Raw genomic sequence first — 23,616 nt, forward strand, 5'->3', positions numbered from 1 at the left:
AGTCCTAAACAAGATGAACACAAAGAGGCCCACACCAAGACGCATCATAATTAAAATGCCAAGAGTTAAAGGCAAAGAGAGAATCTTAAAAGAAGCAAGAGAACAGTGTTACCTGTAAGGGAGTGCCCATATGATTGTCAGCTGATTTCTCAATAGAAACTTTGCAGGTATTCAAAGTGATGAATAAGCAAGGACCTACAACCAAGATTACCCAGCAAAGCTCTCATTTAGAATTCTTCAGATAAAGAACTTCACAGACAAGAAAAAGCCAAAGGAGTTCACCATCAAACTAGTATTACATGAAATGTTGAAGGGTCTTGAAGAAGAAGAAGAAGAAGAAGAAGAAGAAGAAGAAGAAGAAGAGGAGGAGGAGGAAGAGGAAGAAGGGAAAATATGAACAATATAATGGCAATAAATACACATGTATCAACAAATCTAAAAATCAAAATAAATGAACAAGGAATCTAATGAACAAAATTAACTGATGAATAAAATAGAACCAGAGGCATGGAAACATGGAACAGACTGACAAATCTCAGAGGGAAGGGGAGGGGTGGGGAGAGATTAACTTAAGATCTTATATGCATACTAGAGGCCCAGTGCACAAATTCTTTTCTGAAATCAATAAAATATATATTTTTAAAAATGCTGAGGTTAAATTCTTTATTCATGACTCTTTGTGCATATCTCTGATTATTTCTTAAAGATGAATTTCTAGAAAGAGTTCACTTTTCATGGAAGGGATTCACCATACTCTCAGTGAGGACTGCTATCAGCTGCAGGATCCTGTGTGTCTGTCCCTGTCCTGCCCTGTTTTCTCTCCTCCAGCCAGTCCATCAGCTGACAAGAGTTTGTGCTGTGCAGGCTCCAGGCTTTTGACTTCCTGCTGCTTTGGGTGTAGCCCTTTGTGGCAGGGTGTTGCTTGTGCAGAACTTGTGATGCTGTCCCTCCTCTTATCAGCTCCAGGAATATGTATTGAAGCAATGAGTGAGAAGTAATCTACATCTCAGATTAAAGCTCCACAGATGGTAGATCTTTTCTTATCGAGGTGGACCCTATATAGTACTAACTGCCTTTTCTACATAATGTATCTAAACCAGTGGTTCTCAACTGAGGGTGATTCCTGTCACATTCACCCCCTACCCCCCTGAGGGACATCTAACAATGCCTGAAGACATTTTTGGTTGTCACAACTTGGCGGTGGAGGGGGTTGCTATTGGCATTAAGTGGGGAGAGGTCAGTGATGTTGTAAACATCATACATCTTGCTTGCAATTCAAAATATTGTTAGTGATTCTGAATATTACTAAAATAAATCTTGATGTAAGGTTGATAATTAAGGCAAGGAAGGATCTGGTGTAATTTCTTGATTAAGTTGAAAATATGGATCCTGTCTCTCAGGGAATTCCTTTCTCTTCTTTCTTTCCCTATTTTTCTGCATTATTTTCTTTGTTTCTCTCTTACACACCTATACACCCACCTCTTTCAAAGCTTATAGGCTGCCTGAGCTGAGCATCAGGTTGCTGTATATAGGGAGAAGAGAACAGTAGAGGGAGGAGACACACACACACATGTCTGGAACTTGAGTCTTTATTGACGTTGATTGAGAGTTTAGTGACCTAGAGGAACCTTCTTGAGGATTATAGGTGTGCCAGGACTTTAGCAGGAACCAGAGTATGTGGTACAGAGAATCTGCTCAGATTTGGTTCAGATTTCCTCTTGGGCTGGCCCAGACTCCAGGGTTAATTCTTCTTCAGGATCTTATTGATCCAGGGCCGGTAATGGGAGATCCGGGTGAAGACAGAAGGGGGCTTTGCAGTCTCCTTTCCATAGGAGACAATGCCATGGGCCACCCCAGCACACAGAAGAGGCCCCCCTGAGTCTCCCTATGGGAGGAGGGAGGGGAGAGAGAGAGAGAGAGGAGAGAAAGCAGAAGGTGAACCAGGAAAGTCATCTACTCCTGCCCATGCGTTCCAACTCTGAGTCACAGTCAGACCTAGGGTTAGACCCAGGAGCCCTGGATAGAGTTATGTATCTTGGTCTGATGCCCCTTCTTCTTTTCCTTCTTGTTATCCCAGGTGTCCTGTTTAGCAGACTGAGAGGGATGGTTAGAGACTGCACAGGGCCATGGGAGAATGGATTCACAGAGGGACAATTCCAGATTCCTCAGCCCTTTGATCTCAAACCCTGTCATTTGTTGACAATCTTCTGACCCCATCTTATTCCAGGAGATATCTGGACCCTGGACAGTGATTTGTGGTGAAGAACCCTAATCTAAAGATTACCTTAAATGCAGATTTTGCCTTTTTGGGATTGCCCACACATAGCTGGAGATTGTGGTCAAAAGTTCCGAAGTGTCTGCAGGCCTGGGGATCCATGAGTCTCAGCTTTACCTCTTGCAGAGTGTTGGAGCCTGATTTGTCCACTTCTGTTAATCCCCAGCCAGCCACCCGGCACATTCTCCCAGGTGGGATGAAGTTGAACTGGGGTGGAATGGGGATTGTTCCCACAGCCAGAGTCAGGTTGGCTTTCTCATTCAACTGTGAAGGGAATGAGAGGCTATCAGTGCTAGAGATTTGTTAGGGTGCAGTTGGAAGCAATCAGGGAGGGAGAGCGTACATTACTTCACAATAGAGCCACATCTAGAGAGTTGAGTTGGGGGTAGGTGTAGTCCAGAGGCAGGTTGGGAAAATTTCAGGGCAATGGGGACCTGAAGGAGAAGCCTGAGAGAACAGGAAGTGAAGAAGGGAAAGAAAGATTTTGTCACCTTTAGTAACATGATGTCATGATGAGCACGAATGTAATCAAATTTTGGATGAGGGAATTGTTTTGTGACCTTAAGCTTCTGCCATGTGTCTTCTTTCTTTCTTATGTTATGGGCTCCAAGGGTGACCATTATAGACCTGTTGTGAAGGAGAAGGAAGGTTAAGGAGAAGCAGTGGCGGTTTGGGGTTTCTACTGAGATGTACGCTTTCTGAGATAAGTGAACTGGAGTCTCTCAGTAGGTCACAGGTCTCTACCCACTCTCCTTTTCCTGGGTTACTGTGGCATTTGGGGGGCTCAGGTTTTACTCAGGGAAGGCTTTTCCGAGAGAATAGAGACAATTTCCAAGACTTTCAGGAAATGCTGGGGACTGAGCAGGCAATGGAGGACCCAGGGGGCAGGGTTAGCACTTCCTAATTCAGGGAGTCCTATATAAGGGCCAGCCCTTGGAGCAAGAGATGTCAGGAAAAAAAAGAGGAAGAGGTGGGGTCTCAGGTGGACTCTGTTTCCTGCCTCCCATGGAAAGGATGGGTTTAGGTCCCTGAGAACTAAGGGCCAGTGTTCTTGGAAAGAGCAGAGAGGAAGTGGCCCAGGGAACTGGGTGGAGCCCTGAGAAGTGAGTTGGGCATCTTATGTGTTGGGGTTGGGGAGAGGGGGAACTACTTTTAGAGGAGGAATCCTTGGATGGGGTCCCCTATTCCTTTGAAGGGGAGCTGAGTGCACAATGGCTGAGGGTGAGGGCATCCATTCAATTGTGAGAACAATTTCCTTAGCCCAATTCTTACCTCTCCTTAAAGTGACCCAGGCCTAGGAGCTTCTCCCTAGGCCCCCCTGTGGGGGTGTTCCTGGTTGCTACCCTGGATGTTTATCTCTCTTCTGGAGATAAACAGGACTCTGTTTCTTACCTCCCTGCACAGTGAGCAGCTGTCAGCACAAAGTTCCGTCTTATCAGAAAACCACCACAATGCATCACTGAATTCTGGGGAGTGACAATTTCCAGGTGGGCCATGTAGGGGCGGGAGTGAGGCTTGCACTCTGTGCCCCCGATGATCTCTCCTGGAACAGAGAGCCACAGGCCTGAACACACTGGTACTCTCTCCAGAGAATGCACAAGCCGGGTTAAAGCTGAGAGAGGCTTCTCTTGAATCTCATCCTCACCCTGCATTCTGCCCATCTTCCCTCTCAGGTGTCTTTGATATCGGCTTTCCCTAGCACAACCTTCTACATGAATTCTCATTCCTTCCTTCAGGCACAATATCCAACCAGCCTCAGATGCCACTCAGGCATTTTTCACCTCAGATTTCCCCCACCCCCATTCTGCCCCAGCCTCAACCCTCTTCTGTCACCTTGCAGGAAAGCTCTCCAGGCTTCTTCTGTTTTGACCTTCTCAACAGCCCATGAGCTGTGACACAAGAGGGCCAAATTATAAGGTAATTTGTAGCCCCAAAGTTCAAAAGGTGAAGAGAACATAGGACTTTATCCACATGATCATACATGTTAGAGAAGATACCCCTTTTCCTCCCAATTGCTCTGGAATTTTCCCCAAACAACCTGGGGTTCCTTGTTCCTGGGAACTAACATAGGCTGCAGAGAATGGGTGGGTGCATCCCAAGTGGCAATGTCACTCTGGACTCTTGAAGAGATATCCTGCCCCTCTCTTGTTTAAGAGTCGGCTATATTCAGACAAAATTTTGTTTTAGGAACTGATCCTGAAGCTTCTAGAGAGAAGGACCCTGAGACTCACCTGCTTCAGATCTGGAGCATAGGAGGAAGATCAGCAGGAGAAGAGGAAGATGAGCCATCTTCTCAGAGAGGCTGCCCATGGCAGGTTCGGCTTCTGTTTTCTTGGGCTTTATAACTCCCAGCAAGAGAAGAAAGGGCAGGGTTGGTAACCACAGGAACTGGTAGTCATGTTTTTTTTTTCTCTCATTCTAAGCTGGCTATCTTTTTGATCCGAAGTTCCCCCAGAGTTGCCCTTTGTTTTTCTAGAGGTGAAGTTGAGGCCAGAACTCTGAAGTCCTGGCTTCCAGGATGAATTCTCTACCATGGTGCCTTATCTGGAGTGGGATCATGGGGGAATCATGTCCTTCCCAGTTAAGGCAGTTTTTAGAGGCCCATAAGAAACATGGGTGGGGGAAATTTGTTACACTGAGCATTCAGAAGCATATGCACTTTTATGGCTATATAGCTCATAGTAGGAAATACATTTTGCAAAATGACTCAATGCCATACACGTTAGATGTGAGTACATGAGCACAAACATCTACACATGCAAATGAGTCAAAAGTTTCAGGAAACAATATTTATCTTTACCATGTACAGTGCTCTCTGTTAGTTTCAATTCGATTCGATTTAATTTCGTTGCATTGCATTGCATTGCATTGTATTGCATTCCATTCAGTGTTAAAAATGTGAGCAGCATCGACTTAAAGGATTATTTCCTGCAATTTGAAAAATGTTGATCTGGATCTCTCGCTTCCTCTGAATCAAATGTTCATTGGCAGAAGAGAGATCCAAGGAGAGTAGATGGGGGAAGGGAATATACCCCGTTTTAGGATTTCACACACAGTATCACAAGAGCAAACGGGATTGGAAGTAGCATTTTTGAGAGCCTATGCATATCATTTATTGTCATAACTCTTTTTTTTACTTCCCCCCTTTATTGATTAAGGTATTACAAATGTGTCCTTATCCTCCCATTGTCCCCCCACCCCAATCCTGCCCTCACCCTCACCCCCTGTTGTCTGTGTCCATTAGTTATGCTTATGTGCATGCATACAAGTCCTTTGGTTGATCTCTATTGTCATAACTCTGATATATTTTCATCACAATCCTGTGAAGTAGGTATTACTATTTCAATTTTATGTATCCAGGCTTATGGTCCAGAATGAGACTTTCCTGATTATAAATTAAGGCCCTTTTCTGCTTTACCACCAAAGGGAAATAGAGAAGTTGAGTCCTACCAATGGAGATATGGATGTAGAAGGATGTTTGCTTCTGCGGGGCTGGAGTTTCCTTTTCTCACATTAAGAATCAAGCTGCTTTTGCTGAGAAAGAATATGTACACACAGATGTTAGTATCTGAGGTTTTTTTCCATATTACCTTGGGAAATACCATTACTGTCACTTTACAGATGTAGAATTGAGACTCAGACACAAACATGACCAAGATCACACAACTCATAACTATCATAACTGGGTTTCAAATGCATATCTGTTGTTTCCCCAGAGTTGCAGAAGCAGGGAGTCCAGGGAAGAGTGGAGTAACATGCTGGCGTGTCATTTCTCTTGGAGATTGGTAAGGCATTTAGTTCAGAGTTGGGGAAGCACAGGGGATAAATTCCTCCCCAAATCATTCTATCATGCCCTAAGTCTCAGGTTGGGCTTGTAATTGGGTGATCCAATTCTTATTATATATTGGCTGAGTCCTCTGTTGCCCTCAACTCTGACCCTGTCTAGAATAGAACATTTACACATTTTTCCTCATGTCGAAGGAGTCCCTGCACTAATTCTTTCACTTTCTAGAGTTTCCAGTTTAAAATACAGACTGCTCAGTGAAATATGTGTTTAATAACAAATCATTTTTAAGTAGTAGTTCCAATATTGAATGAGACATACTTATATTAAAACCAATGACCTATCTGAAATTCAAACTTAACTGGAATCCTGTATTTTTATTTGCTGCCATCTGCATTCTACCCTCAACAGAGCAGAGAAGAACCTGAAGTTGGAGAACTCCTGTCCTGTAGCCCCACACCAGTTAGACCAAAAAGCAGAGGGGTAAACAAATGAAGGGCATCTGTTTTTCATTCATGTAATGAGAAGTTGAGGGGTAGGGTGTACAGCTCCACACCATCATTAAGGTTCAGATACACCAAGACTAAGTTTTGTTTCACCTGCACTGGCTGAGGACAAGGGAATGGAATAGGTACAGTGTTAGTCAGGTGACCACTTTCTGAAGTGAGGACTGCACTTCTGTCCATATTTCTTCCTTGCAATGTCATGTGTGTATTTCTGTATTTCAACAGATTTCCTTTTTCTCCCTCCTCTTCTCTCCTTCTGCTGTTGTATATGTGGTATGTTGTTGTTGGTGAAGTTTATAGTTTATATACAGTTTGCAGAATATCAAATTGGGAGTGTGACTAGATTAGAAGTAGAATGGGGTATCACATAGAGTTCCTGTACTTGGAGTTGAAAGCAGTAAATGATGAGACTGGGTTATTTTATTTCTGGGGAGAGTCAAGCCTCTTTTTCTTTTGTACAAAAGACAGTGAGAGTTATATTCAATGGGAGACTTTTTGTTTCGGGGAATGTAAAGTATGGAAAAAGAGAGTGCATTCATGTTGGGCAGCCAAATGGTGGATGGTAGCGGACCTTTGCCATGCATGTGGTGGATCCTTAGTGTCTTTTGAACACCCTTCCAGTATTAGGAGAATTCTCAATTATGATTCTTGCCTTCCTAAGGTAGAATCCACAGATTTTCTTTATCTGATTGTCTTGCATCGAGGCCCATGTGAACAAGACTTTGCCAATCAGATGAGTGAGTGTAAAATTTGATTTAGAAGGGGTAACATGAGATATCAGGCATTATGTAGGATTAATTTTCATGGTGAAAGTAAGTCCCAAAGGGACCTGGCTTTGGGGACAGAATTAGTCATGGGTTAGGTGTCTGGTGTTGCCTACAGTGTCTGGACCAAGCCAGCGGGCAGTGAGACTTTTGCTGAACAGTCTCATGGTGTAGTTCAGATATTGTTTCTGGCCAGGCTGCATCCAGATCTGGTTCTACAGCATCTTGGCAAACAGATGTTGAGTCTGTATAAAGAGGAATTTACTAATGATCAGTTGTTAAAACATGAATGTGTATTCAGGGAAGGTAAGTGATTTCCTATTTGCTAAAGATATTTGAAGTAGATGTTGCCCAGATTTTTGTTTAGGATTCACAATTAGGGGAAAGGAGAGGGTTGGACTTGATGTAAAAGAATTGACTTTTTAATGATGGCAGTGATCCCTTAGCCACCATAATGCAGAGGAATCATTCCTGTTCTGAGTTCCTGAAACATGTTATCTGTGCCATTATTCACTTTGACATTTGAGGCATGCAGCTACCTTTGGGGTTAGATGGGGCAGTTATATCCTGCTTCTAACACTGAACTCTGTGTGACTTAGGACAGTTCCTTAAGTTCTCAGCAGTAGTTACTGCATCTGTAAAATATGAAGAGTGATATGAAACAGGGTTTCTGGAGAACTAGAAATGGTGCTAGAAATGTGAAATGCCACATGGTTGGTCTTTAGTAAATGCAGGCGTTGTTCCTTTAATTGTGTTACACCTTGTGCTTTCATATGACCATTTAATGGGTAAACGAGGGGCATGTCCTCATCGAGGCTATATATTTGTTTGTGTGAAGAAGATTATACTTTGTCTAAATTCCTCTAAACCCATTGCAGATCACTCAGGTTTATAGACTTCAATTATGCCCTGCTTTGGACAGCATCTTGTTTCTATTCTTTTAACTTTAGGCTGCCAGATTGTTTTTTTACTTTTTCTTCCAGTTAATGGCTGAATCTTAAAAAAAAAAAATCCTTACCTGAGGATATGCTTACCTATTTCAGAGATAGAGATAGATAGGGAGGGAGTGGGAGAGAGAGATAGAAAGAGAGAGAGAGAGAGAGAGAGAGAGAGAGAGAGAGAGAGAGAGAGAGATGAAAGAGAAACATTGATTGGTTGCCTCTCACACGCCCAAACCAGGGACTAAACCCGCAACCTAGGCACATGCCCTGATTGGGAATCGAACCCACAACCTTTCAGTGTATGGGGCGATGCTCCAACCAAATGAGCCACACAGCTAGGGCAGGCTGTATCTTTTTTTGATTGAGGATGTGTATATAAATTGTTTTAATCTTTGAGTTGCCATGTAGAGATACAACACCTATAAGCTTTTGTAAATGTTAAAGTCTCATGTAAGAGATACTATGGATAAGGGACAATTGATGGCAGAGGCTCATGCCACCTTGTATCAGATTGAGACAGCAGGGCAATGGAACTGCAATCCCTTTATGGGGTTGACCACATGTTCCAGAAACAGGCTGGAGCTCAGTCTGTGTTTGCCCTTGCAATAATCTCTATCTGTTACTATAGTTGATGTTCCTGAACGAGTCTAAATTTAACTGCTACTAGCTTACATTCAGCACCTGTAAAGCAGTTTTCAAGGATATAAGCTGATTTATTTTACTACTAGAGGCCCGGTGCACGAAATTCGTGCACTGGGGAGGGTGTCCCTCAGCCCAGCCTGCACCCTCTCCAATCTGGGACCCCTTGGGGGACATCCCTCTCACAATCCAGGACCGCTGGCTCCTAACCGCTCGCCTGCCTGCCTGATTGCCCCCAACTACCCTCCCCTGCTGGCCTGATCACCCCCAAGGCTTTTATTAGTATAGATATGACCCTTCACAGAAAATTTTACTAACCCTGCTTTATAATAAGGGCTTGACGATTGAATCATTGGGACCAGACACCAATATTTCCTTTCTTTGAATAGTGGAGGGAATAATGATCTTGTCTTTAAGTTGCCCTGAAATTAAAATGAGATAATGACTTAGAAAAGTATAAAAGCACCATATAAAGACGACTGTCTTTTTCATGTACTGAAAAGACAATACAGTGATAAAATGAAAAACACTATTTTTATTCTCCCCCTTCCTTCCTTTACAGCCTTTATTTAAACTTTGAAATTTATAAACATTTCACTCCAATTTTCATTTCTTTACATTCAATATTATTTTGTATTGGTTTCAGGTTTTATATTAGTTACAGAATAGTGGTTAGACAATCACATACTTTACAAAGTGTTCCCTGGCATCATACCGTCATTACAACACTATTGGCTATATTCCCTATTTAAGTGACAATGGGTTTACAGGTTCCTTCCAGTCTTTCTTTTGTGTTGTTCGCCTTTCCTTTTCTTTCTCACTTCTTCCCTCATTTTCCTTATATAGTATCTCAATTGGCCATCAAAGCTCAGTGAAGGCATTGGGACACGCCGGTTAGCACTGGGAGCTTCTCTGAATCACATCAGTTAGTCCAGTACCCTGCAGTGCGGCACCCCTCCACTGAGGTGGCACCGCCCCTCAATCCCTGCCTCAGGGCTGCGGGTCTTTGCCCCTCTGCCCCAGTGTCCTTCCATGCCCCTTGATCCCTGGCCGGCCCACCCACATCTTGGGGCCACTGCAGAACCTCTCTCTCCGCAGGCGAGACAGATCCCTGCCTACTGGTCCCCTGCCTCAGCCCGAGCCCCCTCTGGTGCACCCTGCCTCACCAGGTTTTTGCCTTTGATCTATGGCATTGGTGACAGCACACTCCTAGCAAGCCTGGTACCCAGAGGGGCACAGGGTCAGTTCTTTTCCCAGAATGCTAGAGGTTGCAGTAGCATTTGCAGATGTCACCCAGAGCCTGCTGGCGAAGGCAGCGCCTGTGCGGGGTGTCCTCATAGAGGGACGGTGCGGCGCTGCTTGGCGCCCCTTGGAACACCCACCTATTGGCCAGCCGCTTTGCCAAAGCTGTGGCGCTCGCCCTGGAGCCGCCCCTCAGGCAGCCCCACAGTCGGCCTTGCGCCTCTTCTTCCACATTCGGCCTTCATCCACCCCTCTCTCCTGCAGTGCTTGGGCTCCAGGCCCGAAAGAAAAGAACCAAGACCAAGAAGGACAAAGCCCAAAGGAAGTGAGTCTTGAACCCCCACATCCCATTCTCTGGATTTCCTCCTGCACCTCCTCTCTGTGTCACATCTTGAATGGGCACCCTGTGGCCCAGCCACATGGCCACTGGGCAGCCTGGTAGAGTCGATCTCCGTGAAGCTGTGAATCTGTGGCCAGAGGCCCTGTCTGGGTCTCAGCAACCCCATGCCTGCGATGTTCACCGGCCCCACCGGAGTGGCTAATCAGGCCCAGCTGTGCCTCCCCTGGGCTGCGATGTTCCTGGGGTCTGCGGGTGTGGCTAGGCTGGCCGGCTGCGCCTCCCTGGGGCGGTGATGTTCACGGGGCCCCACGGGAGTGGCTAAGCAGGCCCAGCCGCTCCTCCCCTGGGTGGTGATGTTCCCAGGGCCCCGCAGGCGTGGCTAGGCAGGCCGCTGCCCCTCCCAGGGCCTGCAATGGACCCGGACCCGGGGGTGGTGGCTGGCGCTGCCCACCCCGCCTCCCAGGGCCCCGATGGACTGGTACCTTGCTAGCAGTGTCTGGCGCTGCCCACCAGGCCTCCTCTGGCCCTGATGGACCTGGACCTCCAAGGGTGGGCCATGGCACTGCCCGCCCTGCCTGCATATGCAAATTTACCTACCATCTTTGATGGGTTAATTTGCATACTCGCTCTGATTGGCTGGTGGGTGTGGCTTGGCATAGCGGAGTAATGGTTAATTTGCATGTTTCTCTTTTATTATTGTAGATGCTCTTGCCTCAACTCTGAACACACTAGTTCCTTTTTGAACTACTGCACTCTGCGTAATTCTCTCAGTGGACAGAGTATCCAGAGGAATGATGAATGGAGGAGTTCTGGGCGATTAACCCAAGTTTTGGTTTGAGAACAAGATGCCTCATAGTTGTGTGTCATCACTTCTGTCCCAGGCTTTTAAGCAAGAACTCCCTCAGCTCTGCCCCAACCTTTTTTTTTTTTTGGTTTCTTTCTGATATTTCTAATTTCTTTTTTATAAATATTAGTTTGAAATCAAATAACATTTAAAAATAATTTTTATTTTTAAATTACTGTTGACATATAATATTTTTATTAGTTTCAGGTATGCAACATAGTAATATATATGTGTGTGTGTGTTTGTGTGTGTGTGTGTGTATATATATATATATATATAAAACGAAGTTATCACCCTGATAAATCTAGTACCCATCTGTCACCATACTTAATCATTACAATATTATTGACTATATTCCCTACATTATACTTTACATTCCCGTGGCTATTTTGTAAATACCAATTTGTACATCTTAATCCCTTCCCCCTTTTCATCCACTCTCCCAATCCCCCTCCCATCTGGCAACCATCAAAATGTTCTCTGTATCTATAAATTGGTTTTTGTTTTGTTTGTTTGTTTTTGATTCCAGATATCAGTAAAATCATATTGTATTTGTCTTTGTCTGTCTGACTTATTTTACTCAGCACAATACCCTGTAGGACCATCCATGTGGTTGGAGATTTAATCCATTTTTTATGGCTGAGTCATATGCATAACTTCTTCTTTATTTATTCATCTATTGATGGACACTTAGGTTACTTCCATATCTTGGCTATTGTAAATAATGCTCCAACGAACATATGGATGCACTATCTTTTTGAATTAATGTTTTGGGTTTTTTTGGATAAATATTCAGAAGTGGAATTGCTGTGTCATTCTTTGTCTCTTGTTATAGCCATTGTTTTAAAGTCTACTTTGTCATTTTGTCAGGTACAAGTATTGCTACATGAGTTTTTTTTTAATTTTCATGAAATATATTTTTCTTTTTCAATCTCTTTTAATAATCTTTTGTAATTTTCAGTGTATAGGTCTTTCACATTCTTTGTTAAGTTTATTCCTAGGTATTTTATTCTTTTGGTTGCTATTGCAAAAGGAATTGTTTACTTCATTTCTTTTTCTGAAATTTTGTTGTTGGTATACAGGAAGGCAATAGATTTTTGAACATGGATTTTGTTTTCTGAAACTTGACTGTATTTGTTTATTATTTCCAGTAGTTTTTGGCAGTCTTTAGGGTTTTCTACATATAGCATCATGTCATCCACAAAAAGTGACAGTTTACTTCTTTCTTCCCTATTTGGATGCCTTTCATTTCTTTCTCTTGCCTTATTGCTCTGGCTAGAACTTCCAGTACTATCCTATATAATAAAAGACTAATATGCAAATTGTCCCCATGGGCGGGAGTTCAACAGACCAGGAGTTAGACATGCGCTGATCACCAGGAGACGATGCAGAACATGGTGGATGTTGGCTATGCAGCACTGGCAGTGGGTGGCAGTGGAGGTGCTGCTGGCCCCGATCGGCCCTGACAAGAGCGGGACCGCGGCGGGATGGTGGAGCAGGTGAGCGGGTGGTGATAGGCCAAGTCAGGTGTGAAGGGAAGCCCGGGCCAGTAGCAGCAGCAGGCAGCTGGGTGAAGGGAGGCCCCGGCCTGCAGCCAACAGCTGCCAGGGACCCTACCCATGCATGAATTTCATGCAATGGGCCTCTAGTGTTGAATAAGAGTGGTGAGAGTGGACATCCTTGTCTTGTTCCTGATCTTAGGGGAAAAGCTTTCAGTTTTTCACTATTGAGTATGATATTGGCTGAGGGTTTAACACAGGGGTCCTCAAACTTTTTAAACAGGGGACCAGTTCACTGTCCCTCAGACCGTTGGAGGGCTGGACTATAGTTTAAAAAAAAAACTATGAACAAATTCCTATGTGCACTGTGGGCCCGGGACAAGTCGGCTGCTAAGCAGGACAGGCGGCGGCACCCGGTGGGCCACATGTGGCCCGCAGGCCGTAGTTTGAGGACACCTGGTTAACATATATCACCTTTATTATGTTGAGGCACTTTCCTTCTATTCTTATTTTATTGAGCGTTTTAATCATAAATGGATGTTGTATCTTATCAAATGCTTTTTTCTGCATCTATTGATAAGATCATGTGATTTTTATCCTTTCTTTTGTTAATGTGGTGTATTACGTTGATTGATTTGCGAATGTTGAACCATCCTTGTGCCCCTGGAATGAATCCCACTTGATCATGATGTGTTATTTTTTGGATGTACTGTTGTATTCGATTAGTTACCATTTTGTTTAGGATTTTTGCATCTGTATTCATCAGGGATATTGATCTGTAGGTTTTTTTTTTTTGTGTGTGTGTGTGTGTGTTATATTTGCCAGGTTTTGGTATCAGGGTTATATTGGCTTTGTAGAATGTGTTAGGAAGTATTGCCTCTTCTTCAATTTTTTGGAAGAGTTTGAAAAGAATAGGTTTTAATTTTTCCTTGAACATTTGGTAGAATTCACTGGTAAAGCCATCTGGTCCTGGACTTTCGTTTTTTGGGATGTTTTTGAGGGTTATTTCAATTTCCTCACTGCTGATGGGTCTATTTAGATTTTCCAGTTCTTCATGAATTAGTCTAGCAAGGTTATATATTTATAGGAATTTATCCATTTCTTCTAGGTTATTAAATTTGGTGGCATAAAGGCTTTCATAATATTCTAGTATGATCCTTTGTATATCTGTGATGTCTGTGGTGATTACTCCTCTCTCATTTCTGATTTTGTTTATATGGGTCTTTTCCCCTTTTTCCTTAGTGAGTCTAGTCAGGGGTTTGTCAATTTGTTTTATTGATTTTTTAATTGTCTTTTTGTTCTCTATTTCATTTAATTCTGCTCTAATTTTATTATTTCTTTTCTTCTGCTAATTTTGGGTTGCTTTTGTTCTTCCTTCTCTAGTCTTTTCAGGTGTGATGTTAGGTTGTTTACTTGGACTTTCTCTTGTTTCTTGAGATAGGCCAGTAATGATATAAACTTCCCTCTTATTACAGCTTTCGCTGCATCCCAGAGGTTTTGTTATGTTGTGTCATCATTCTCGTTTGTCTCTATATATCTTTTCATCTCATCTTTTATTCTTTGACCCAGTCATTTTTCAGTAGTATGTTTAATCTTCACGCATTTGTAGTTTTTTTTTTTAACCTCCTTTTTGCAGTTGATTTCTAATTTCAAGGCATCATGGTAAAAAAATATGCTTGGAATAATTTCAGTCTTTTTTGAATTTGTTGATGCTTGTTCTGTGACCCAACATATGGTATATCCTTGAGAATGTTCCATATGTGCTGAAAAAGAATGTATAGTTTGATGTTCTGGGATAAAATGTTCTATAAATGTCTATTATATCCATTTGGTTTAGTGTTTCATTTAAGGTCAATATTTTTTTTTCTGGTGTTAATGATAATTATTAACATTTTTTTTACTGTTTATTTATTTTTTATTTTTTTAATTGTTTGAAGTATTACAAATAGTAGTACATATGTCTCCTTTTTTTTCCCCCATTGACCTCCCCCCGGCATCCCCTACCCCCTAGTACATGCCTTTACCTGCCCCTCCCCCCAGTGTCTTGTATCCATTGGTTATGCTTATATGCATTGCGTACAAGTCCTTCAGTTGATCTCTTACAGCCCTCCCCCCACCAACCTCCCCTGCCTTCCCGCTGTAGTTTGACAGTCTGTGAATGCTTCTTTGCCTCTGTATCTATTTTTTTCCCCATTTCTTTCCTTTAAAAAATATTGCTTCTGCAGACTAGAAATAAACATATAATAACAAAAAATGTTTGAGTCCCAATTTCAATGTCCAACAGTTCTGAGTCCCCGTTTCAGTGTCAAACAGTTCCTTATGTGTACATGTCAGCAATGATATCTGGATGGTGGGCACATGGTGGCAATGCAGGTCCGACCCTCTCTGGTTTGGTCCTAGGCAACCTGCTGCATCGCACAGCTGCTGACTGCTAGCATGGCAAAGCGTCGTCAGCATCTTCCATCTCTGGACTGTTTCTCCTCTTGTCTTCGTGGTTGGAGCAGACCTGTCAATTCCTCTCTGTTGCAGGAATCCACATGGTCTTGGAGTTGTTTTCTGAAAATATACAAACATATTCTCGACCAAAAGTTAATAAAGGAATCTTTTCTATGTAATTGATTTGGGATCCTTTTTATTTTTGCCCAAACGATTTTCCTTTGTCTTATTTAGACACCATGTGTGTTTTTCATGGGTGTCTTGCTGTTAGCATTACAAATGAAAATTAATTTTGTAAAGTAAAAATTTTCTAGATGTAATTTACTTATAGGATATTTTTCCTTACATGATATTACCCTACTATCCCCCCTTTTTTTGATTAATGAGGGCTTTTGTAAATTTTATAATGCAGTCTTGATAACTTTAAATTTTAATTTTTTGCACAAAAATATGACTGCTTTAGTTTCATTGCATGTTCAGGAATTTTACCATGAGATGAACTACCAATAGAAATTTTAGTTACCACTTTAGGAACAGCTTTTTGTCCAGTACAATTAAATTTTCTTGAATATTCACTTATTTCAATTAACCTATTTAAATTAATCTGAAAACTTGATTATTATTTTACTGTCAAATTTAATACTCTACCAACAATCTTAGTTTACCCTGTAAATATTAGTGGAAAGGATTATTTGCCTTCTTGAGTAGGCCCTGAGCATTCCTGGTGCTAGGCTGGGTTTAGATATAGGGCAGCTGCTGTCGGCCAAGTCTCTGTCTGTTACCTGGGTCCCAATCTGAGCTGGGCCAAGTCTCTGTCTGTCACCCGTGTCCCGATCTGAGCTGGGTGTGGGAAGCAAAGCAGCCATGGGGGAGGAGACCTCCCTCAGATGGGGTGAGGGTTCAGGCCCCTGCACGGTTGGGGGGGGTGAGGGTCTATGCCCCACTTCTGTTGACCCCCAAGTTCTCTCCTGATGGCCCCTCTGTGACTGTGCCTGTCTTAGGTTGTTCCTTCCCTGAGGAATCTTATCCATCTCTGGCTAACCAGTCATCCTCTGGGGCCAAGCAGGGTGATGTGAGGTTCAGTTCTGTCTCCTTGGTAGCCTATGCCCCCATGGCCTCCATGCCCAGCACCTGCCTTGGGATCCCCTGGCCTGCTGGTGGGGCCCCAGCACTGATCACATATCTCAGGGAACTCAGGTTTCTTCTCCAGGGAGGGCCCAGCTCACACAATTGGGCGAGAGACAGATCCATGGTACCAGCCACCACGAGGCTTCAAGCTCAGCATGAACAGAAAGCTCAGGCAACAGCTGAGGGCAATTGGATTGTGAGAAGAGGGTCCCTCTTGGCACAAAAGGCAAGAGGGGCCAATATAGAATGCTCAAGTGCCTTCCCAGCAAGGCCAATATTTCTTTATTGACTTTTTATTTTGTTGATCTGTCTAGAGCTGTCAATAGAGTATTAAGGTCTCCAACTATAATTGTGTTTTCATCTGTTTCTCTCTTTAATTCTGTGAGTAGCTATTTAATATATTTCAGTGCTCCCTGATTGGGTGCATATATATTAAGAAGTATTTTGTTTTCTTGACGTAGTGTTCCTTTTATCATTATAAAGTGTCCATCTTTGTCTCTTGTTATCTTTGTTACCTTGAGATCTATTTTGTCAGATATAATTATGGCTACACCTGCTTTTTTGGGGTTGTTATTTGCTTGGAGAATCATTTCCCACCTTTTTACTTTGAATCTACCTTTGTCTCTGCTGTTTAGATGTCTCTTGTAGGCAGCATATGGTTGGGTTTTTTTTTTTTTTTTTTGATCCACTCTGCTATTCTGTGCCTCTTTACTGGTGAATTTAGACCATTTACATTTAGGGTAATTATTAATGTATGAGGATTTCCTATAGCCATTTTATCTTTTGTTTTCTGGTAACTCTGTGCCTCCATTGGTTCTTTTCTTTTATGCTTTTTTCTGTTGTTTTTATTTGGTGGTATTCCATACATCTTTCCTCTGTTTCCTCTTTTTTTAAGCCATATGTCTTGTTTGGGGGATTTTTGTGTGTAGTTGCCATTTTATAAAAAGTGAAGTTGCATATATACCATAGTTTTTTTCCCTATTGAGTGCATCTGATCTTCATCTTCCTTTGCCTATTCATACCTGTCCCTCTTTCCCTTGTATGTTTTTGTTGTCACAAATTGTCCCTATTTATGCTACAAGTTTTTTGGCAATCCTACTGGTAGTGTTATGACCATATGTTCTTTGTTTCAGGTAGAATAACTCCCTTGAGTATTTCCTGCAATGAAGGTTTTCTAGTGATTAAATCCCTGAGCTTCTGTATGTCTGGGAATGTTCTTATTTCTCCTTCATATTTAAAGGATAATTTTGCTAGATATAACAGGCATGGTTGGTAATTTCTCTCTTTCAGATATTTGAATATTTGGTTCCACTCTCTTCTGGCTTGTAGATTTTCTGCTGAGAAGTCAGGTGAAATTCTGATGGATTTTTTTTGTAGGTCACTTCCTTCTTTTCTCTGGATGCTTTGAGGATTTTTTCTTTGTCACTAATTTTTGATAGCTTCATTACCAAGTACCTTGGAGAGGGCCTCTTTGGATTGAGGTAACTAGGTGTTCTGTTTGCTTCTTGGATTTGAGGATATAATTCTTTCCATACATTTGGGAAGTTCTCATCCACTATTTTAATAGACTCTCCATTCCTTATTCTCTCTCTTCCTCCTCTGGTATGCCTATGATTCTGATGTTATTATTATTATTATTATTATTTATGGAATCAGAGAGGTCTCATAGAGCTATTTCATATTTCTTTATTCTCAGGTCTCTCTCTTCTTCCCTCTGCATCATTTCTTGACTCCAATCTTCAATATCACTAGTTCGTTTATTTATTTATTTATTTATTTATTATTTAATCTTTATTGTTGAGATTATTACAGATATCCTACTTCATTTCCAGGATTTTGGCTTCTTTTTTAAAATTTCAATTTCTTTGGAGAAATGCTCATTTTGTTCATTAATTTGTTTTCTGAGTGTGCTAAATTGCCTGTCAGTATTTTCTCACATCTCATTGAGTATTTTCAGAACTGCAATCTTGTAATCTCTGTCATTCAACTTGCATAATTCCATGTGTTCCAGCCTATTTTCTGGGGATTTTTCATTTTCTTCCTGATCATTGTTGTGGTGGTGGTTGTTCATGGCATTTGCTGTTCTCCTTGTTTTCTCATTTATCTTTGAGAAGGTCTTTCTGCTCTGTTCCAGTAAATGGCGCTGAATTGCAAGATTTTTATCCTCTGTGGCCTCACAGTTTTGAGCCTCTGCGGCTTCTGTAGGGCTGTACTACCTCTGTTGCTTGGGGATGAGGTTTGTTTTTTCCTGACAGTAATGGCAACCCCTGACCTCCATAGGTCCAGCCCAAGCACCCCTCTTGGGGTTCAGTCACAGAGGGAAACTGTATTTCTACTGCAATAGCTCTTGTCCTACAGGTAATACACTACTGGAGCCAACTCAAAGGGCAACGGGAAGCGAGATTTGGGAGTCTAATCAGTGGCAGGGCTCTGCAATTTCCTTTCTTTGCCTGAAAGCGGGCAGCCAGGCCCAGCCGTGGGAAGCAGCTCTCTAGGGCGGGTGTCTGCTGACTCTCAGCTCATACATGCAACTCAGACCCCATTCACAATGTACTCCCACAGTTCAGACACTCTCTCACTGCTTGTGTGTGCGACCACACAATGCCACTACTCCAGTGGCAAGTCCAACAGCCTGCTACTTGCTGGGTTTGCTCTCCGTTAGTCCTGACCGGCTGAGGGAAGTGCCCTTAACTGCTGCTGCCAGTTCCCAGCTGCGCTGCAGACATGCTGCTGCTCTGTAGCCTTGTTTGACTTCCCTCCCTTCTTGTCTCCCGGCTTATTCCAAGGAGCCCACCTTAGTTGTTCCAGTGTGCAGGTCTCTCAGGCGTGCATTCGTGTTGAGCAAGGACTTCTTTGTTGAATTATAGGTGGTTATTTTGTTGAGATGTTAAGGGGAGAGGATAGATGTGCCCTTACGCAGCCATTCCTCTGACATCCAAAATATCTTTTTCATCTTTTTACTTTCAGTCTCTGTGTGTCTTTCCATCTGAAGTGTCTCTTGTAGACAGCATATGCAAGGGTTTTCTTATTCATTCAGCCACACTATGTCTTTTGTTTGGAGCATTGAATCTATTTACATTTAAAGTACCTATTGATAGGTATGTAGTTATTGCCATTTTATTATTCATATTTTTTATTTTTTTCCTTCTTCTTCTTAAAGAAGTTCCTTTAACATTTCTTATAATACTGGTTTGGTGGTGATGAACTCCTTTAGCTTTTTCTCATCTGGGAAGCTCTTGATCTGTCCTTCAATACTAAGTAACAGCTTTGCTGGGTAGAGTACTTTTGGTTGTAGGTCCTTGCTTTTCATCACTTTGAATATTTTGTACCAATCTCTTCTGGCCTGCGAAATTTCTGTTGAGAAATCAGCTGATAGTCTTATGGGAGCTCCCTTGTAAGTAACTAACTGCTTTTCTCTTGCTACCTTAAAGATTTTCTCTTTGTCTTTAACCTTTGGCATTTTAATTACCAGGTATACCGGTTAATAATGTGGATTTTGTAATCAAAGAAAACATGATAATTTCAAGAGAAACATCAAAAGTGCTTTATTTAAAGTAATGTCCATTGCTAGCTATACATTTCCCCCATCTTTCAGGTAATTTGTGGATACCATCCCAACAGAACTTTTCTTGTTTTGAGGCAAACCATTCAGAGACCCAATTTTCCACTTCTTTGTACGTTTTGAAATGCTGCTGAGAAAGTGCGTGTGCCATCAACTGGAACAAGTGGTAATCTGAAGGAGCAAGGTCTGGTGAATACAGCGGGTGGGTTAATACTTTCCAGGCAAGATCTTTTAACGTGTCTTTAACTGGTTTTGAAGTGAGTGATGGTGCGTTATCATGAAGCAAAATTACTTTGCCGTGTCTTCTGGCGCATTCTGGTCCTTTTATGATCAAAGCATGGTTCAAATTGATTATTTGTTGTCGGTAGTGATCAGTATTAATGGTTTCACTTGGTTTTAGAAGCTCATAATACACCACACCTTCCTGATCCCACCAAACACAGAGCAGTGTCTTCTTTCTGAAGCAATTTGGCCTTGAAGTCAATGTTGATGGTTGACCTGGATCAACCCATGATTTTGTGCATTTAGGATTCTCAAAATAAATCCACTTTTCATCACCAGTCACAATTCGATGCAAAAAAGATTTTCTTTTGTGCTGTTGAAGCAACATTTACTGATGACTTTTCGGTTTTCCATTTGTGTTTTGCTCGGTTGATGTGGCACCCATTTTCCTTCCTTTAAAATCTTTCCCATTGCTTGTAAATGTTCAGAAATTGTTTGCTGAGCAAAGTTTAATCTTTCTGTAAGTTGTTTTTGAGTCTGACACACATTTTCATCCAATAATGCTTGTAATTGTTGGTCTTCAAACTTTTTTGGTTGACCTGGGCATTCTTTGTCTTTCACATCTAAATCATCACTTTTAAAGTGTTTAAACCAGTGTTCACAAGTATCTTGAGATGGAGCATGTTCACCATAAGCTTCCTGAAGTATACAATAACTTTCAGCAGCACTTTTTTTCAAAATAAAGTAATGAAATAAAACTTCCCGCAAATGCTTTTTTTTTGGCATGAAATTTGACATTTTTAAGCATAAAAATATCTATGATGTTAACACCTTCAGAAAATTTGACATATGAAGTTTTGAAGCTTGCTGTCAATACAACAAAATAGCATACTTATCAAATCACATATCAACATATGTATAACTCCATATATTGAAAAAAATCTGCATTATTAACTGGTACACCTGGTATGATGTGTCTTGATGTGGGCCTCTTTGGTTCACCTTCTGTAGGACTCTCTGTACTTCCTGGGCTTGTATGTCTATTTCCTTTACCAGATTAGGGAAGTTTTCCATCATCATTTCTTTAAATAGGTTTCCAGTTCCTTGCTCTCTCTCTTCTCTTTCTGGTACCCCAATGATGTGAATGTTGTAACACTTAATGTTGTCCCAAGGGCCTCTTAAACTGTCCTCATTTTTTTGGATTCTTTTTTCTTTTTGATGCTCTGATTGGGTGTTTTCTGCTATCTTATCTTCCAAATCACTGATTTGATCCTCTGTGTTGTTTTTTTTTTAAAGCAGAGCATGGCCTTGTGCCTTTTTTTTTTTTAATATATTTTATTGATTTTTTACAGAGAGGAAAGGAGAGGGATAGAGAGCTAGAAACATCGATGAGAGAGAAACATCGATCAGCTGCCTCCTGCACACCTCCCACTGGGGATGTGCCCACAACCAAGGTACATGCCCTTGACCAGAATCGAACCTGGGACCCTTCAGTCCGCAGGCCGATGCTCTATCCACTGAGCCAAACCGGTTTCGGCTGATCCTCTGTTTTATCTACTGTACTATTGATTCCCTCTAATATATTCTTCTTTTTGGTTAATCCTTGCCCAAGGATATTTTTTTCCATTGATTTTTTTTTTGAGAGCAAAGGAGGGAGGGAGAAAGAGAGAGAGAGAAAAAAAAATCTATGTGAGAGAGATACATCCATCAGTTGCTTCTTGCATGTGCCCTAACCGGGGCCTGGGATTGATCTGCAACCCAGGTATGTGCCATTGACTGGGAATTGAACCTATGACCCTTTGGTTTGTGGGCCAATGCTCTACCATTGAGCCATACTGGCCAGGGCCCCTCTAATGTATTCTTCATTTTAGTTATTGTATTCTTCATTTCTAATTGGTTCTTTTTTATGTTTTCTATCTCAATTTTTAAGTTTCCTATCTCCTTGTTGAAATCTGACTGAGATCACTGAGCATCCTTATAAACAATATTTTGAACTCTGTACTCATAGATTGCTTGTCTATTTTGTTTAGTTCTTTTTCTGGAGTTTTGTCCTTTTTTTTCTTCTTTTTTTTTTTTCTCACTTTGGCTGCCTCCCTGTATTTGTTTTTGTGTATTAGGTAGAGCTGATATTTCTCCTGGTCTTGGTAGAGTGGTCTTATATAGTAGGTGTTCCCTGGGGCCCAGTGATGCAGTCTCCCTGGCCACCTGAGCTGGGTGCTCCAGGTATGTCCCTTGTGTGGATTGTGTGTGTCCTTCTGTTTTAGTTTAGCCTTGATCATTGTTGACACATCAATGGGAGGGATTGACCCTCAGGTTGATTGGTTGTAAGAACTGGCTGTGACTATAGTGGAGGAACTGTTGTGCAGGGGCTAACCCTATAGAGCAGAATTCACTTGAGCAGGGCCCTGGTGCCTGCCAAGTCTGTCCTTTGATTGCATTGTTTGTGGCACTGGAACCCAGGGGTGGGGAGCCCAATGTGGGGCTGGGACTCCTGGCTCCTCGGGGCGGTGGGGGGAGAAACCTCTGCAGTCCAGATATCCTTCCTGATATTTAACCAGATCAGCCCATACAGTGTCTCCGCCCCTCCTACCAGTCTCTACGTGGCTTCTTCTTAGTTATAAGAGTTCTGTTCAGTTAGCCTACAGGCAGTTCTCAATTATGGCTTTTCTGTAGTTTAGTTGTAATTTTGATGTGGTCATGGGAGGAGGCGAATACAGCATTTACCTACTGTGCCATCTTGACCGGAAGCCCCCTGATATTTCTAGTTTCCATTTACCATTCCAACAATAGGCTAGTATTTGAGGAGGGAAAGTCCTAGAATGCTCCCTCTCATTAGTTTGGCAAAGTACAGTTCCTCCTGTAGACTCTGTGATGCTACCACTCCCCTTACCACTCTCAACATCAATCAGTTCAGCCCCGTCCTTGGGTCATCATCCTGTGTACCTCAGAATTAATATCATATCCATGATGATCTTTGCTGGGTGGACTACAAGAGAGACAACAACTATTATTTACATTTCAGGGGTTCACAAGATGCATGTTTAGTGTGTGGTTTCTGCCAATGGTGAAGTCAGTGCTTGTAGGCTCAGCCCTTCTCCTCACAGTCTCCATTCTTGCTCCTGTCAGGGTATAGTTCTTGGATTGGGAGTGACTTTTCTTATTTCTTTTTATTTTTTTTAAAATATATTTTATTGATTTTTTTTACAGAGAGAAAGGGAGAGGGACAGAGAGTTAGAAACATCGATGAGAGAGAAACATCAATCAGCTGCCTCCTGCACACCCCTCCCTGGGGATGTGCCCGCAACCAAGGTACATGCCTTTGACTGGAATCGAACCTGGGACCCTTCAGTCCTCAGGCCAACACTCTATCCACTGAGCCAACCCATCAGGGCATGGGAGTAACTTTTCTTCTAGTAGCTCTAGAATAGCCTAAT

At 42.2% G+C, this 23,616-nt stretch overlaps 1 protein-coding gene across 1 annotated transcript; it reads right to left on the bottom strand.

Moving 5' to 3' along the window:
* Positions 1-1,574: 1,574 nt before the first annotated feature.
* LOC308251251 (chymase-like) lies at positions 1,575-4,585 on the bottom strand (the record flags this gene model as incomplete). Its single annotated transcript, XM_080674394.1, has 5 exons — positions 1,575-1,885; positions 2,285-2,539; positions 2,767-2,902; positions 3,668-3,818; positions 4,507-4,585. The coding sequence occupies 5 exons, from the start codon at positions 4,583-4,585 to the stop codon at positions 1,742-1,744; spliced, it is 765 nt and encodes a 254-aa protein (XP_080530520.1). The 3' UTR covers positions 1,575-1,741.
* Between the last annotated feature and the right edge of the window lie 19,031 nt (positions 4,586-23,616).

Source organism: Plecotus auritus, assembly GCF_963455305.1.
Source record: "Plecotus auritus genome assembly, chromosome: 1".
NCBI lineage: Eukaryota > Metazoa > Chordata > Mammalia > Chiroptera > Vespertilionidae > Plecotus > Plecotus auritus.